Here is a 16,100-nt window from a genome sequence, read left to right on the forward strand (position 1 = left end):
GTCCCCATTTCTTCTCAGGATGTATGTCCTTCTCTCTTCCCACAAATAGAGGTAGTCCCTTCCCTCTAGCATTCTCCACCAAGCCCTTCAAACCTTGTCAGCCTGTCTCATGTGCTGGACTTCCCAGCTCCTACCCATCACAGAGTACAAACTGATCCAGCCATCAAAGGAGGCAGCAGAGAACACTGGAGGGTCCTGAGGGCACCACTGCACATCAAAGCACCAGCTGCTCTGTGTGGGTAGTTTATATACCACCTAATATGAGGGAACAGAGTCATTAGGGACCACACAGTCCACAAAACCCAAAACACATGGCTGCAGCTGGGATACTGCTGCCGTCTCATCTCCCATCCCAGCATGCCCACAGAAGAGCCAGCCTACCTCACTGCTCCCCAGGTTCCAGCACAAGACCTGGTTGTCCTTGGCACTACTGAGTAGCAGTTCAGCATCAGCCTGGCTCCAAGACACTGACAAGATCCCCCTAAAAAGAGAAAGAAAGAAGAACTAACATTTGTTGAACGCCTACTAAAGTAGGGTGCTTACATGTCTTAGATAAGTATCAGCCCTATAAAATGAGTGGTCTGATTTCATCTTACAAAAGAGGAAAATGAGGCTTTGAAAAGTTAACGTTCAGACAATTGCACAGCCAGAACCCAAGTCAAACCCCAGAGCCTATGCACTATGTGTTGCACTACTCTGCCTCCCACAGGTCACTGCAGGACAGCCTGCTTTTCACTGACTAGAGAGTAAGGACTATGAATCAGTATGAATCATGCAAACACTCATCCCTATGGTGTTTATAGCCAAAAAGGGTAGGGAAAACCTTAACCCTCAAAAGTCCCCAAGAAGATATAAAGGCAACACAGGCCTTTGGTTAGAAAGAATAGATTATGGAGTCACTTCCTCTGCTGTGGGTCCAAGAGCTACGGCTTCAGGGGCAGGCCTGTTCACAGGACAGAGAGGAGTCAAGCTGTTTTTATTAAGGAGAAGTCTCAGAGGAGGCAAGCTCATCACCTAAAGAAATGAACATTATCCTCAAATCGGAGCTTAGGGACTCTCCCCGGTGGACTAAACACTGGCTTCAATATTTCTCATGACTCCATCCCACTCCCATGTCTGGAAGTTAGATGGAATCTCAAGCTCTTTTCCATTATGGGTCCAAAGGAACTCCTCTCGGTTAGTGCTGAAACTAGTAATGTGTGACTGTATGTTCACTGGAATGGCTTTAAAGCCAGGGAGGATGTTTGGTGGCTAAAGGAGGTATTCACTGCCTCCTGCCCAGGTCAGTTATGCCCACCATCCCTCCAAAGATGTGGAAGGGATTAGAGATGCTACCTGCTGTGGCTCTCTAGCACCTTCAGGGGTGAGGAGGCAAAGCGCAAGTCCCACAACTGAATTACCGGGAGACGATCATCTTCTGAGCACAGTACTAACTGGGTGGCTATGTCTGGGTGCCAGGCCAGGCCTGAGCAGTGCATCTGTGAACAAAGCAGATCCCAATGGGTGATGTAACCTGACTCTTCTGGTTATGAACCCTTTATGCCCAGCTGGAGTGGAACCACTCTAAGGATAGGTTTTGTGTCTCTTCCATGTGACAGGGAACACCACGGCCATCAGGGAGTAGGTGATGCCCATGAATAAGTAAGGAATGGTAGAAACCTCCAGATCAGCTCTGTCTAAGTTTTCTTTCTCAGTAGAAAATCTGCTAAGGGGCTGAATCCACATGTCCAACAGCTGAAAGCAGAACCCTTGCTTGGGGCAGAGCAGCTCCAACTGCTAGACAGGAGAGAAGCCAGAGCCCAAGCCTATGTTCTGGCCTCCACTACTCACCCTGTTGCTGTGATCACTGACTTTGATGATAGGCTCATTCTTCCTGAGATCCCACACAACAGCCTTGCCACTGGGGTGAGCAGAAGACAGAATGTATTGGACTTGCCGGTTCCAAGAGAGTGCCTTGATGTCCTCTGGGGGCTGCTGAGGCAGGATTGGGTGGCAGGGAGAATGACAACTTATCATCCCCTGGATCTAGTGACATCTGCTCTTCCTCTGCTCCCAACCACCCACAGCATGCGGCCACCCAAACTAAGACAGTTTCGGGTTGCTGGGAGTTGAATTTTCCAGGGAGGATCCTTTAGGGTACAAGTATAGAAGCAGAGGGAAAGACAGGCACACTTGAGTTTTACCCCTGTCCCAAAGTTCTCCTGAGAGGATAGAATAAAGATTTTAAAACAGCCCTCTTGTCTAGGACAAGAGAGAGACAAGAGGGGGAGAGAAGGAAGAAGGTAAGGGAAGAAGGGAATTATAGCCACCCAAGAGAGAGTGAGGCAGAAAGAAAAACCACAAGATGCTATCAAATTCGTACTTAGCTTACCTCATGGTACTGTAAGTATAAGAGAGAAAAGCCAGGAAGCAAAAGACAAGCCCAGTTACAGACTGACAGATAGGCACATTCAAAGACAGAAGACGTGCCAGACCCCAACTGCATAGGAGAGCCATGTAGAGAGAGAACAAAGCGAACCCTTCCCAGAAAAGGACAATGTTATGTCTGGGGCTGTACTCTTGCTCCCTCTCTTCCGAGCCCAGGGCCCTACCCAACCCTGCCAAAGCTATACTGTGATAAATAGCACTCCCATTCCTTCTTTCAATGTCTTTTGCTCTCCCCAAACTTCATCTCCCTTCCATAAACTCCTAGAATAGATAATGGCCACAAACCAACCACCCCACATACATCTCTACCGGACTCTCCATCCCAGCTCTCGTCTGGCTGGTAGCATGTTAGTCTGTGGAGCTTTATTGCCCTCCAGTGGTGAAGCCTGAAATCTCTTGTGCTCTGGCTGGCTCCAGAACTCAAGGCTTTGCCTGGGATAACCAGCTGCATACTATAAGCAGCAGCTGGGTGGGGGCACAGGAAACTCCTCACCTGTGACTTGGATCCTGGAGTCATTGGCGCAGTCAGATTATTCAAATCCCAAATGAAGATTTCAGAGTTACTGGCCCCTGAGGCCAGGAGGTTGCCCTGTATGAATAAAAAGTGTTTGGAGACACACCCAGGAAGAGATGAGAACAGGAAATGGGGAAAGAGCCCACATTTGGGGCTGTCAAATGCCTCCCTTGTAACAGCCTGGAAAGGGTTCGGAGTTACAGACTAGGAGCACAAGTGAATGCTTCCACTCAGACCTGTTGCTCCATGGCTTGGCCATGTTTGACCCACTGAAATGTAGTACCTGGAAAGGATTAAAGTCGAGGGCTCTGACAGCCCCCATGTGCTTCTGTCTCTGGGCAATCACAGGCTCCTTCCCCGAAGACAGGACGTGGGTCACATTGTATAGAGTAAGCATGCCATTGTCCCCGCCGCCTGCAATAACCCCGGAGCCTTCCAGAAGCCCATTGCCAAAGCTCCCCCAGATCAGCTTGTGAAACCTACAAAGAGGAGGAATTCACATCAGCACCAACTTAAGTCCATGTTAGTAGCAAAGGACAGGCATCTTTGTCAACTTCTGCCATTATGCAGGCATCCCCACCCCTAGGTGAGACCTGTCTCCATTTCCCAGACATTGAAGAGCAGTCTCTTCTGCCCAGACCTGCCCTTTCTCTGAAAAATTGTTTCATCAATGTTACAGTAGAAGCAAGGAAGTTACAGCCTCTGAGTTATGTGGCGGTACATATGTATATACATATATTTTTTTTAAGTTAACATTGGGGTTATATAGGCCCTATGATAAATACTTCAAATAGATTATTTCATTTAATCCTCACAACTCAAATAGGTAATAATAACTTACACTTATTGAATACTCACTATGTACCAGACACTGTTTTAAGTGTTTAACATGTATTAGCTGATTTAATACTTAACAACTTTATGAGGTATTACTATTTCTCCATTTTGATTTGAGGAAACTGAGGCACAATGAAGTTATAAAACTTCTGTACAGAGCTAGTAATTTTATCCCCATTTTATAGCTAGGAAGTGGCAGAGTCAAACGTTCAAAGTGAGGCCCATATTATTCTAGAGCTCCTAAAATACTGCCTCTTAATGAAAGGAAGATCCAAACTCTTCTGTAACTGATTAGAAGCAATCTCCCTGGACCAACAATTGCTGCCCTCTCTTCACTATCAAACTGGAAGTGAGAAAAGACTCAAGGACCTCCCTACCCCATGCCTCTCCCATGTGAATGGCCCATTGAAACTGCCATATGACTGCAATAGGCCAGCCCTAGAGACATGAAAGGATAAATGCCCCATTTGGGAAACTTTTCTGGCTTTCTGAGGAAGCTTCTAACAAGATATTGTTATTGTATTGCACAGAAGAAAAAGATGGACTCTGGATCCCCTGAAGACAGGTCTGGGTCCTCTGCAAAACCCCCAGGGAAGGCATGTGAAATCCCTGAAACTTTACAGGTGGTCTGTCTCCCATTTCATAGCTATTAGCCAAGGACATTTCCACAGCTCTTTAGAGAAGCCAGATTTCATACCAAATGATGTTACAAGATCAGTTAGCAATGGAATATTCCTACACCCTGTGAACAGTGAGCAAAGAAATTGAGTGGGCTGACAGGGCAAGAAACTTTGGCCAGTCACTGGAGCACAGCCACCTGTTAGAAGCAAAGAGCAGAGCACTAGTTCAGACCAGGTCAGCATCTAAAGCAAAACAGCAGAGCTGACACAATGCTAGCTACGAGGCTACTGTTAGAAAGGCTGTTTTCTAAGGTTGCACTGATCTTAACATGGCAGAAGAACACTTTCCATACTGGCTCAGGAGGCTGCTATGTCATCCAGGGACCTGAGCTCAGTGGGGGCAGAGGGCATGTCAACAGGAGCCCATAGTAGGTCACACAGGAACCAAAGTAGGGTATGGCCAGTGAGAAAACTCACATGGAAATGGAGAGGATGTGGTGACCCCAGTAAGCTCAGAGCATACAGATCAGAGCAAAAGGTTCCTGAGACCTCAAGGGGAAGTCACCAAAGGGTTGAAGAAGAGTTCTTCTGCAGTTACTTTAAAGTGGCTGCAATTCAGCACACAGGGTGTGACAGAATGATTTTCTGTTTGCATGTAGAAAGCATATTTCTGTTGTTAACCACCTCGCCCTAGTGAGGGTGAAGCTGGCACCTGAATAGGTTGTGATATGGAGAACACCTGGGAGAGTGGGAACACCCGGGTCAAGAAAGGAGACTTGATTGTTCCATCTAAAGTTGGGCTCAAGGAGTGTCAATCATCTCTACTCTGCAAAAGGACAGAGAACAAGAGATAGTTGGGTGTGTGTGTGTGTGTGTGGAAGGTGGAAGGGGAAAGGGAGTAGAGGAATGGGGAGAAAGGGGAGGAAATATGACAAAATGTTAACTAATAACTCTAACTTAAGGTCATATGATTGTTCACTGTACTGTTCTTCAACTTTCCTGTAAGTTTGAATATAAAATAAAAAGTTGGAAAACAAAAAAGGTGGCCTTTAGCCTGAAAATAGGAACTGAGAAGTTTAAGGAGAAGGTATATGATGAAGAGTTTTGTAGGAAGGTGGGAACATTTAAAACATGAGAATGTAGCTGGAATTCTCTGCTACAGAGGTTCCCAGGATAATGGCTGGCAATGATGGAGACTATATGGCATCACAGAATGATAGGTGGTACCTAAATATATAGGTTCTTTGATTCCCACCAGACCTAGTGAAGCAGTATTTCCAGAGATAGGCCCTCAGAATTTACATTTTTTAGGAAGGGCCCCCCAGTGATTCTAACAATCAGCAAGGGCTGAAAACCACTCTAGTAGATGCATCAGATTGCACATCAGCTAAGACCAATAGAGGAAGAAGCTGAATTTCATAAAGATAGAGCCGGCCCTAACAACCAGCTCATCACTACGCTTCTGGAAAAATGAAAGAGACAGGCTGAAAAGAATAACCTAAGGCCTATGAGATCAGAATGCTGTAGCAGCTAAGCTCATCTGAGACCAAACTTCAGCACCTTACGATTAGACACATATGCTGTATAAAGTCTCCCATGATTTATTCACGTCTTTGTTTTGGATTTTGCTTTCATTTGCTTAGTACGGTTCCTTTTCAAAAATGCCAACCTTATGTTAGTGAACTAAAGTGAAAAAGATTTTGTCCACATCCAGGCCAAAACAGTTTGGGAAATCCAAGTCTCCTTAAAAGGCAAACAGAGTGGTAAAGGCAGTACCTCAAGCTGGAGAATGAATGGAGCAATGGCTGTTTGAGAAGCAAGCTCCTTTTCTGAATGCCCATTATATACCAAACTGCTATGTATCTACTATGAATCCTGAATTTATAGTGGAGAAAACAGGGTCAGAGAAGTTGAACAACGTGCCCAAGAGACAGTAAGTGGCAGAGTTGAGATTTGAACCCAGGTCTATCCAACAAAAAAGCCCATGTTCTCTCTACTCTATGATCTTGATGCCTCTAGAAAAAAGGCAAGTCTTGAGAATAGGAAAAATAAGTATGCAAAATGATTTTTTCTGCTTAGTGTTCTCCCTTACACAGGTACCCAAAGACAAAGCACAGTGCTCTTCAAATAGCTAGAATTTAGACAATGGTAGAATGATAGAAGATAGATCCCTGACTTTCTCCAGGTTACTAGAGGATGGGTCTTGCAGAGATTATGGAGGCCACTCAGAGACCTAGAACCTCAGTGTAGACAGAGGGTGAAGTACAGCAGATCATACACTGGCTTTTCACCTCATTCAGCCACAGCAGCTATGTCCTCAGCCAATGACATAATGTATTACTCTCCCAGAAACCTTTCTTCTTGAGTGAAATTCATCTAACAAACCAAACATTGTTTGCTTCAGTGCACATGCTAATTCATATTGATTTTGATTGTATACAGAGGCATTTATCCATGCACTCTCTTCTATCTATTTATAGCTTGAGGCTGTCCCTTATCGATAACCAAACCAGTGTTTCAGAACATTTCTCTTTCAGTCCTATAACCATACCAGTGTTTCAGAATGTTTCTCTCTCAGTCCAATATCTCTAAATATTTCTCTGATGCATTGTGGATTGAGGATGAGGGGTCTCCAGGATTCAAATTTGGCTGAGGCATGGGTTTGGTGAAAACAGCAGGCATAGGAAGGGGGAAGATTTTAAAAGGTGTATGTTTAGTTGATAATAAAGAGACACAGGAAGAGGTTTAAAAAAAAAGAAAAAGGGAAGGAAATAAAAGGGAAGAAAAGACTGAACACAGGACCTGAATTTGGCTGTCAGCAGGTTCTTCAAAGTCATCTTGTATAACCTCTTCTTTATACATAAATGAGGAAACCTAAGATAACTGACTTAACTTGCCCAAGGTCACACAGCTTTATTAGTATTATAGTCAAGGCTACAGCCCAATACAACTGTGCTTTCCACTACACTATGCGGAAGATGACATAGAAAAGAAAAGAAAGAGGAAAGCACAAAACAAAGAATGAGTAACCTTCTATCTACCCTGATCATCTTGGTCAATAGTTTATGATACTGAATTTTGAGTAGGTGACATAACCCAGACTGGAACAGAAAGAAATGTCTTAGACACTGGGATGTCTGACATGATTCTTCAGAAAGGCTCCAACACTACTGTGCCTAAGGTAATCCCTTTGGGATTGAGGTCTTTGGGAATGAGACTCAGTCTTCAAACATAGTTATAGAGGTAGGAAAAGAAAGAGATGAAATACTATCAGTAGTGTTAACTGTAGTATTAAATATTTATTTTGATTACTGGCCCCAAATCTCTGCAGAGTGGAGCAGGAGTATGAGGTAAAGTTCATGACTCCCAAATTCAAACTAACCCTTGAAAAGCTCTTAAGTCACTACGACTAACTGAAGACTAACTAAAACTAACTGAAGTGTTGGATATGAATGTTCAGTTTGGTAACCCACAAGTTTCTAATATCGCTCACTCATTCAAAAAATATTTATTAAACATAATGGCACTGTTCCAGGTGATGGAGATAGAGCAGTGAATGAAACAGATAAAATCTCTGCCCACATGGATCTTAGAATTCAGTTTCAAGGTTTCTTTTTTTATTATTTCAAAATATTAAGGGGGTACAAATGTTTTAGGTTACATGGATCATTTTTGTAATGCTGGAGTCCTGGCTATACGTGTGCTTGTTCACCCAAATAGTGATCATAGTACTCATCAAGTTGGTTTATTCCTCTCCTCTCCTTTCCCCTCTCAAGGTTTCTTAAACAATTATATTGCCTCTTTCTTAGGAATAAACCCTTAGCCCTAAGGAGCCACTACTGTGCTGAAACTCTAGCTTGGCTCATTGAGGATAAGAACCCTTGCTCACTACCCACCATTTTCCTATTTCCAGGCGTATAAACATTCTTGAATTAGCTCACCCCTTTCAGGGTCCCTTTCTGAAAGGCTTTCTCAGGGGTTAAGAATATCTCATCATTATTGGTAAATATCCAAATGCTTCCTCTTCAAAGGGTACAGGTATTGGAATACAAAAAGATGTAAAAAAACTGCAAGTAAGGGATGCTGTTGTAAAGTGATACAGGGGCTCAAGAAAGGGCAAACAATAACTAACCTTTCATTATTAGGTTAATCTGTGAAAAGAAAGAGAGTGTACTTCTGCCTAAATATTTTAACTAATCTCTTGGAGGGATGAAGAAATGCACAAGGAGTTCATCAATCATTTGATGGAAAGTTGCCTTCTAGACCAGTAATCTCTAAAGTAGGGTGGACAAGATAATTCACTGGGCTATAAGAAAAATATTTTATTTTAATCTAAAAATGATAGAAATAGAACCTTATTAATAGTATAGCAATACATGTATGTTATTTATATTGAATATATAACTTGCATATAAAAATATTCACACTTTTTCTGATGGTATAAAAATCTGGAGACCATTACTTCAGACTGTAAGCCCCACTTTTACAAAACCTTTAAAAGTACAGTAGAATAATGGAAAGAAGAAGGTAGGTTTTAGACTCAGATAGGCCTAGACTTAAATCTTAGCTTCTCAGAGTTTCAGTTCCTTCCTATGTAAAATGAAAATAATGATACCTAATGCTTAGGCTTAATTTGAGCAATAAATAAAACATACAGAGCCCATAGCACAATGTCTGGCATAATATATGTGCTCAATGAATGACAGTACATAGCCCTGTAAGACTGCCAGAGCCATGAAATCCATGAGAACTATAGCAATGAGGAGAGGATCATTCGTTCTCTTCTTTGTTGACAGAAGAGGGTGATATTGTGTAAGGTTGTTATTTTCACAAAAGTCAAGGGAGGAAGGAGCCAACATCTCCAGGTTCAAAAAGAGATCAGGTACACGTGGGTCCAGGCTTGTGTAAGGTAGCTCTATCACATGCATTCTGCCTGAACTGCTGCTGCTGCTGACCAGAAAGCTGGGCATGGTTGTTTTCAAAATCCTTTTGCAAAATAAGCCCAGAGTTAACTTCTCTCCAACTTGGCAAAGCTCCTTCTCCCCTCACTTGTCTCCTCATGAGCCCTGAGAAGCACACACTACTCCCAGGATTTCTCATCAGGATCTGCCCTGCATTAATAGTTCAGATATAGTACCTGCTTGAGGCAGAAAGGACTCCCTTGCATTTCAAGTCCAGAGAAGGGTCCCTGAAATCAACCTCGAAGATTTCCAATGTGCCATTTGTGCTAAAGGAGGCATCTAGCTGCTGGGCAGATGTTCCTAGGCACAACAAAAGTCAAGAAGAGGCAGCATATGAACACCAATATATGCACGGATTTATGGTATAAAAGGGTTAAGGAATAGAGAGGAGGAGGAACAGGAGAGGACCGGGTATACCCTTTCTCAAAGGGTAACTCCAAAGAAAGCAAGAAAGCATGAGGTGCCTAGACTTGAGCCAGAGTCCATGGCTACTCTTAAGTATCCCAAAACATCTAATATCCCCTTGCTTATGCTGTGAGCCAACCCTACCTTTCGATGATCTGAAAGCTTTTTCTGATGTTCAGTAAAGAATTCTAGATACTAAATTTCCCCTCAGCCTATATACTTCTAATGAATCCTAATCCACAGTATCACCATACCTGTGGCCAGATACACAGGGTACTGGCTGGCTGGGCTCCATGCTTGGACAGCTGGCCGCTCAAGTTCCTTCAGCTTCATGGTCTGTCCTGTAGGTGGCAGAAAATTGGCATAGCCCTCAGCCCACTGAAAATAGAAACCAGCAAGTGTAATAGCCTGATCCAGGGAGCATCTGTGGACACAAGATCTTCTTTCTCTTTCTCCACCATAAGATGGGGCATTTCAGGGCAACATAGGGTGACAAATACATGACCATCTGCAGATACAAGGACAGTTCATTTACCGAATTACTGAAATCTAATGCTTTGAACCCCAAAAGATATTCAACCACACTGGTTGGCACAGGCTCAATGGTGATAACCATCAAGCCAGATAATCTCTCAGTGATTTTTGTCCATTTCTTGGCTTTAAATATCACCCGTATGCTGATGACTTTCAAATGTGTATCACCAACACAAATCTCTCCTTTGAGCTTCAAGTTCTTATGTGCAATTGCTAATCAGTATTTCAACTTGGATATATAGCAAAGATACCTAAATAGTCTGTTTAAAATGGAATTCTCTATTCAACCATCTCTTCCCTGCAAATCTTATTCTTCCTCTGATTTTCTTCATCTTGGTAAATGATCTATCTACCCACTGCTCAATCCAGAAACACGAATATCCCTCTGATTCCTCCTTCCCCTCTAATCCATCATTTAGTCTTCCTGATTTTACCTCCAAAACATGTCTTAGTCTGTCTACTTTTCTCCACCTTCACTGCCACCAGTCTTTTTGAAGATAACAGCAACTCTCACCTGATTTACTATAATAGTGTCCCAACTGGTTGTCCTCTTGGTACTCATGTCATTACCCAATTCATTCTCTACACAGCAGAATGGGTGAACTTCTAAAATAAAAAATAGGATTTTGGCGTTCCATGCTTAAAATCTTTCAATGATTTTTATCACATGCACAATAAAATTCAAGCTCCTTTGAGCTCTGTTCAAAGGCTCCAGCCTATGACTTCGACTTCATCTTTTGCCACTTTTCCCCTTATTCATTGTGCTCCAGCCACACTAGCCTTTATTCATTTCCTGATGTTTTCTTACCTTAGAGCCTTTGCAAATGCTGTTCCCTATACTTTGAATTCTCTTCCCCTTACTTTCAGCATGACTGTCTTCTTATCATATCTTTCTGGGCTCAGCTTCTTACCTTTTCAAAGAGGTATACCACCCAATCAAAAACAGCCTAGCAATTTATAATTATTTATTTATATTTACATTGTTGGTCTCTTCCACTAATCTGTAAGCTCCATGAGAGCTAGCACCATGTCTGCTTTGTTCACCATGTTATAACTAGTGCCCAAACCAATATCTGGCACATAGTAAATGCTCGATAAATATTTGTTGAAAGGATGCAGACATCCATTTCAACTCTGTGGTTTCCAATCTAATTCTAATGTATTTTCAAGGGCCCATCCCAACAGGCTAGCAGAAAGGCAGAAAGGTTTTTTTCTTTTTATTTAAATGCACTGAACCTGAGGGAAGAAACTTAGGACTCACGCTGAGCAAGCCATAGTCAGATCAGACTCACCTACAAAAATAGGAGGTAGTATTGTTAGTGAGATAAGAGCAGAGGAAGTACAGAACAGGCCATGTAAACAAACCAGACACTGAGTAAAACACACACTGCAAGATAAGGGTAGCTGTGTAATGGAATGTTAGTATAAGAAAAGTGAGACACAAAAGCCAGCAATGTAAACAAATGGGATACTGAGTAAGAGAATATGCTGTAACCATAACAAGATAATGGTAGCTACAATTATCACAAGAAAGGTAACAAAAACAACACAGGGCACATTATAAATTACAGTCTCCCCTCCATGGTCTTTGGACACCACAACACATCTGGGTCTAACCATATAAGGTGAAAAACTCCCCCTGCCTGACAGCTGGAAGGAGACAACATCCCCATTGGTCAAGAAAAAAAGAAGAGACATCATGAAGGAGGAGAGGCCAGACAAGAGAAAAAGGGATGACAAAGAGACCCCAGTGTCACTGTCTGCTGTGACGTCTGCCCACTCCTACCCATTTTGGAGTGTACTATCACTTGCTGATTAGAAACCCAAAGAAACCCCAGTGCCACAGTCCGCTCTGATGTGTGCCCACTCTTAACCCCTTTAAGAGTGAACTTTCACTTTAATAAACTTTTCTGCTTGCTGTTTCAAAACGATCTCTTGCTTTCATTCTCCGATTGCAAGAAGATTAAGAACCAAGGAGTTCAGCCAGGCTCAGTGGCTCAAGCGTGTAACCCTAGCACTCTGGGAGGCCAAGGCAGGAGCATCGCTTAAACTCAGGAGTTTGAGACCAGCCTGAATAACAGTGAGACCTCGTCTCTATTAAAAACAGAAAAATTAGCTGGGCGTGGCAGCATGCACCTGTAGTGCCATCTACTCAGGAGGCTGAGGCAGGAGGATGGCTTGAGCCCAGGAGCTTGAGGTTGCTGTGAGACATGCTGATGCCACAGCACTCTAGCTCGGGTCACAGAGCAGGACTCCGTCTAAAAAAAAAAAAAAAAAGAACCGAGTTCAACAGTAATTTCTAACGTACTTTCCAGCTTGAGGAAAGTTTTACGTTGCCAATTAAGCCAAGATTTCCAGGGGATCTCTAAACACTTGTGGCTTTATCAGGTAGCCTCTGACCAGTTGCACACTGTACAGTCACCAGTGCCACCTGCTGGTCACAGCTATTTTCATGTTTCTGGGGAAAGATCCCCTAGTAACAAAAGTAGAAGTAGCGATTAGCAACTATGCATTTGATGTGCATATCTCATTTAACTCTCTCAAAGCTTCTAAGGTAAGTACTATTATTATCCCCATTTTACAGAGAGGACAACTGGCTAGGCCGGGATGTGAACCTCCATCACCCTCAAAAGCCCGTACTTTTAACCATTACGCTGGTCTAAACTAAACCCCAGAAAATGTTTAAGTCGCTGACAGTCTAGGAATTGGGCAAATGGGCTCTTAATTCACTTTGTTCAGCGGCATCTGTTCACAAAAAGGGACCCTGCTGGGGTCGGATTGGCCATGGGGGAGGAGGCGTGAGAGGAGAGCTACGACCATTCAACCAAGAGCAGAACAGACTCTTGCCGTGAAGAGGGCGCCAGCTTTCCTTGGCAGTCCAGTCCCTAGGGAGGACGGTCAGCACAGGTTCTCTCCCGCCATCGCCAAAGCGCGGCGCGCCAAGGTCGGCAATGTCAGCAATGTCAGGCCTTCCCACTAAGCCAAAATGCAGCGACTCAGTGGGGGCTTCGGGCCAGGTCAGGGCCGAAGGCAGATGGGAAGCCGTGAGGGCGGCGCTGAAGAGAGACCCTCGTCGGGCAGGACTCCGGCGCGCGGGGAGAGTGGACCTGGGTCCAGTCCAAGGGCGGGCGTAGTGAAGGCCCCTGAGAGGCGCCCTGGCCAGAGCCGGGAGAACTGACTGGACCCGCGGGGGGGCGGGTCTCCGGCGCGAGCGAGCTCCTTTCAGCGCCCTCTCGAGGAAGGAGCAGCGCTTCGAGTCCCCAGCACAGTCTCTGGCCTCAGGGGCCCCAGACCCACGGGGGAATACGAACCTGTGCTCCTCAGGCTCAGGTCAGGGGTCAGGCGCGGCAGCCGGAGCCGGCCTGTCAAAGGGCTTTTGTGCGCAGCCGGGCGCTGTGGACGGCAGCTTCGGAGGGCCAAAAGTAGTCCTGGCCCGGCAGGGCACCGCCACCCATACGTGCCGGGGAGCGCCGAGCCCGGGACCCAGACAAACCCACAGGGAACGTTTCTAATAGGATTATTGCTTTTACTTCGGCCTCCCTCACCTGCCTTGTGATTGCGCAGTCCTGGCGCAGTGGGTCAGATCCCGACTAGTAGGTTCTAATCTATTCAATTTGAACAAGGCTTGGGGGCAGCCTCTAAAAAGGGAAAATACTAATTCAATTCATTATCTATTTATTGAAGCGGGAGAAGACCCGCCCTAGCCCCAGGAGCTCTCAGTGGAATCCATTTAGTTGAAAAGGTAAAAAGCACTCGAGGTCGTAAGTAAATGACGGTGAGTGATGCACTGCAGCGCAGCAATAACTGGTGCTCAGAAACCGTTGGTAGAATAAAGGGTCATAGTGTGTGGAGGGCGAGACTACTGGGGGCCAGGGGCTTCTTGGAAGATTTCAGGAACATGAGACAGGAGACATTCCAGCAAAGGAGGAGAAAGGGCCCAGACCGGCTAAGGGGCGCCCTGGCGTTTTCCATACTGTGAATGAAACAGTGGCTGCGGGGTGGTAGTGGGGTCTGGATGCAGATTGTGGAGTGTCAATTCAATTCTGCAGATAATTGAGAGTTGTGAAAATTACAGGGAAGGATGCAATAAGATAAAGATTGTATTTTGAGTCTAGCAATATGGTACCCTTTGGAGCAGAGCTGGAGACAGAGACTCAAATTAGGAGACTAATAGAACAATCCAGGTAGCAGGTGATGAAAGCTTGGACTAATATAGGTTAAGGATTATTATGGCTTTGGAGCCTGAGAGACCAGAAAAATAGTAGTGCTCTTTTAATAGAGCTAGAGAACTTGAGGGGAAGGAGCTGTGAAGAGATTGTATATATGAGACAGGGTATCAGTTGGTTGCCCAGGCTAGAGTGCGATGGTGTCATCATAGCTCACTACAACCTCAAACTCCTGGGCTGAGGCAATCCTCCTGACTCAGCCTTCCAAGTAGCTGGGACTACAGGCCCACACCACCACGGCTAGCTAATTTTCGTACTTTTTGTAGAGACAGCAGTCTTGCTTTGTTGCCCAGGCTGGTCTCAAACTCTTTCTCAGCTTCCCAAGGTGCTCAAATTACAGGTATGAGCCACCACACCCAGCCAAGATCATATGCATCTCTTAACGTTAAAAGAATTGTGGCACTTCCAAATATAAATGGTTTGTAGGCAACTGAAGATCTTGGATCTAAGTTGATTCAAAACTTCCACTTAATGCATGAATTCTGCTGTATTCCTGATATACCTCAAAGGTGGGGAGCCAGTTATCATGATGGGGCCCAACTCATTGCATCACAACTCTACAGTTCCTTTTCATGTGGACTTGGGAGTTTTGAAGTCAGACAGAAGATTACTTAGGGCATTATCTGTGCCTGGCCCACTCTTTCTACCTACTAAGCACTCAGGTATTTCTTGAACTTCTTAGCACCACAACAATGAATGAGATCTGGGGAAAAGTAAACAGGGTTGAAAACTAAACCTTAGGCAACGAGTAGAATTAAGGAACAAGGTACAAGTGTCACTGATGGAGTATTCCAGAAGAAATAAATCTGAACCAGAGGCATAAGGTCATAGTTTCAAGTAGGACATGATTTAAAAAAATAGAAAATGCATTATTTTCTCAACTCACACATCTCTTAAGAATTCTTTTCACCTTGTTTTGTAACTGTCAGCCTCCTAGGTAACTACTTGAAGGCAGTTATTTTGTCTTGCTCAGTTTTATATTCCTATGGTCTATGAGTGTCTAATATATATTAGTCCCATAGGCCAGGCACCGTGGCTCACCCCTGTAATCCTAGCACTCTGGAAGGCTGAGGCAGGAGGATCACTTGAGGTCAGGAGTTCAAGACCAACCTGAGCAAGAGGGAGATGCTGTCTCTACTAAAAATTGAAAAAATTAGCCAGGCATGGTGGTGTGTGCCTATAGTCCCAGCTACTTGGAAGGCTGAGCCAGGAGGATCCCTTGAGCCCAGGAGTTTGAGGTTGCTGTGAGCTAGATTGACGCCACTGCACTCTAGCCAGGGCAACAGAGTGAGACTGTCTCAAAAAAAAAAAATATATGTGTATATATTAGTCCCACAGATGTTTGTAAAATGATTGTCAAATCCAATAGAGGACAGAAAATGAAGATAGATAAAAAAAGGTCTCTTTCACTGCATGGACAACCACTAAAAGACCCCATAGTTAATGTGAATGAACTTACTTCTATAGGTCACATTAAATGTATGCTCTTTTTATGGGACAGGTTTTCAGGCAGTATTACTATAATTTAAGAAAATGTCTCCAAAGGGACACAAAATACATGAGTTTGTTCACTTAA

At 44.2% G+C, this 16,100-nt stretch overlaps 1 protein-coding gene across 4 annotated transcripts in view; it reads right to left on the minus strand.

Moving 5' to 3' along the window:
* SEC31B (SEC31 homolog B, COPII coat complex component) overlaps positions 1 to 13,659 on the minus strand; it is a 33,366-nt gene extending 19,707 nt beyond the window's left edge. The window contains exons 1-10 of one of the 4 annotated variants that reach the window (XM_069460113.1): positions 13,610 to 13,659; positions 10,813 to 10,904; positions 10,019 to 10,105; positions 9,536 to 9,659; positions 3,225 to 3,420; positions 2,921 to 3,016; positions 1,831 to 1,974; positions 1,336 to 1,478; positions 382 to 481; positions 94 to 255 (exon numbers count right to left, since the gene is read on the minus strand). In XM_069460113.1, the coding sequence (XP_069316214.1) occupies positions 94 to 255; positions 382 to 481; positions 1,336 to 1,478; positions 1,831 to 1,974; positions 2,921 to 3,016; positions 3,225 to 3,420; positions 9,536 to 9,659; positions 10,019 to 10,097 (1,044 nt within the window). In that variant the 5' untranslated portion in view covers positions 10,098 to 10,105; positions 10,813 to 10,904; positions 13,610 to 13,659. Of the gene's footprint in view, positions 1 to 93; positions 256 to 381; positions 482 to 1,335; positions 1,479 to 1,830; positions 1,975 to 2,920; positions 3,017 to 3,224; positions 3,421 to 9,535; positions 9,660 to 10,018; positions 10,106 to 10,812; positions 10,905 to 13,139; positions 13,425 to 13,609 lie in introns of those variants that run through there. The other 3 variants (XM_069460115.1, XM_069460112.1, XM_069460114.1) reach the window with 3 other exon arrangements.
* Positions 13,660 to 16,100: the final 2,441 nt, after the last annotated feature.

Source organism: Eulemur rufifrons, chromosome 28 (genome assembly GCF_041146395.1).
Source record: "Eulemur rufifrons isolate Redbay chromosome 28, OSU_ERuf_1, whole genome shotgun sequence".
Classification (NCBI taxonomy): Eukaryota; Metazoa; Chordata; class Mammalia; order Primates; family Lemuridae; genus Eulemur; species Eulemur rufifrons.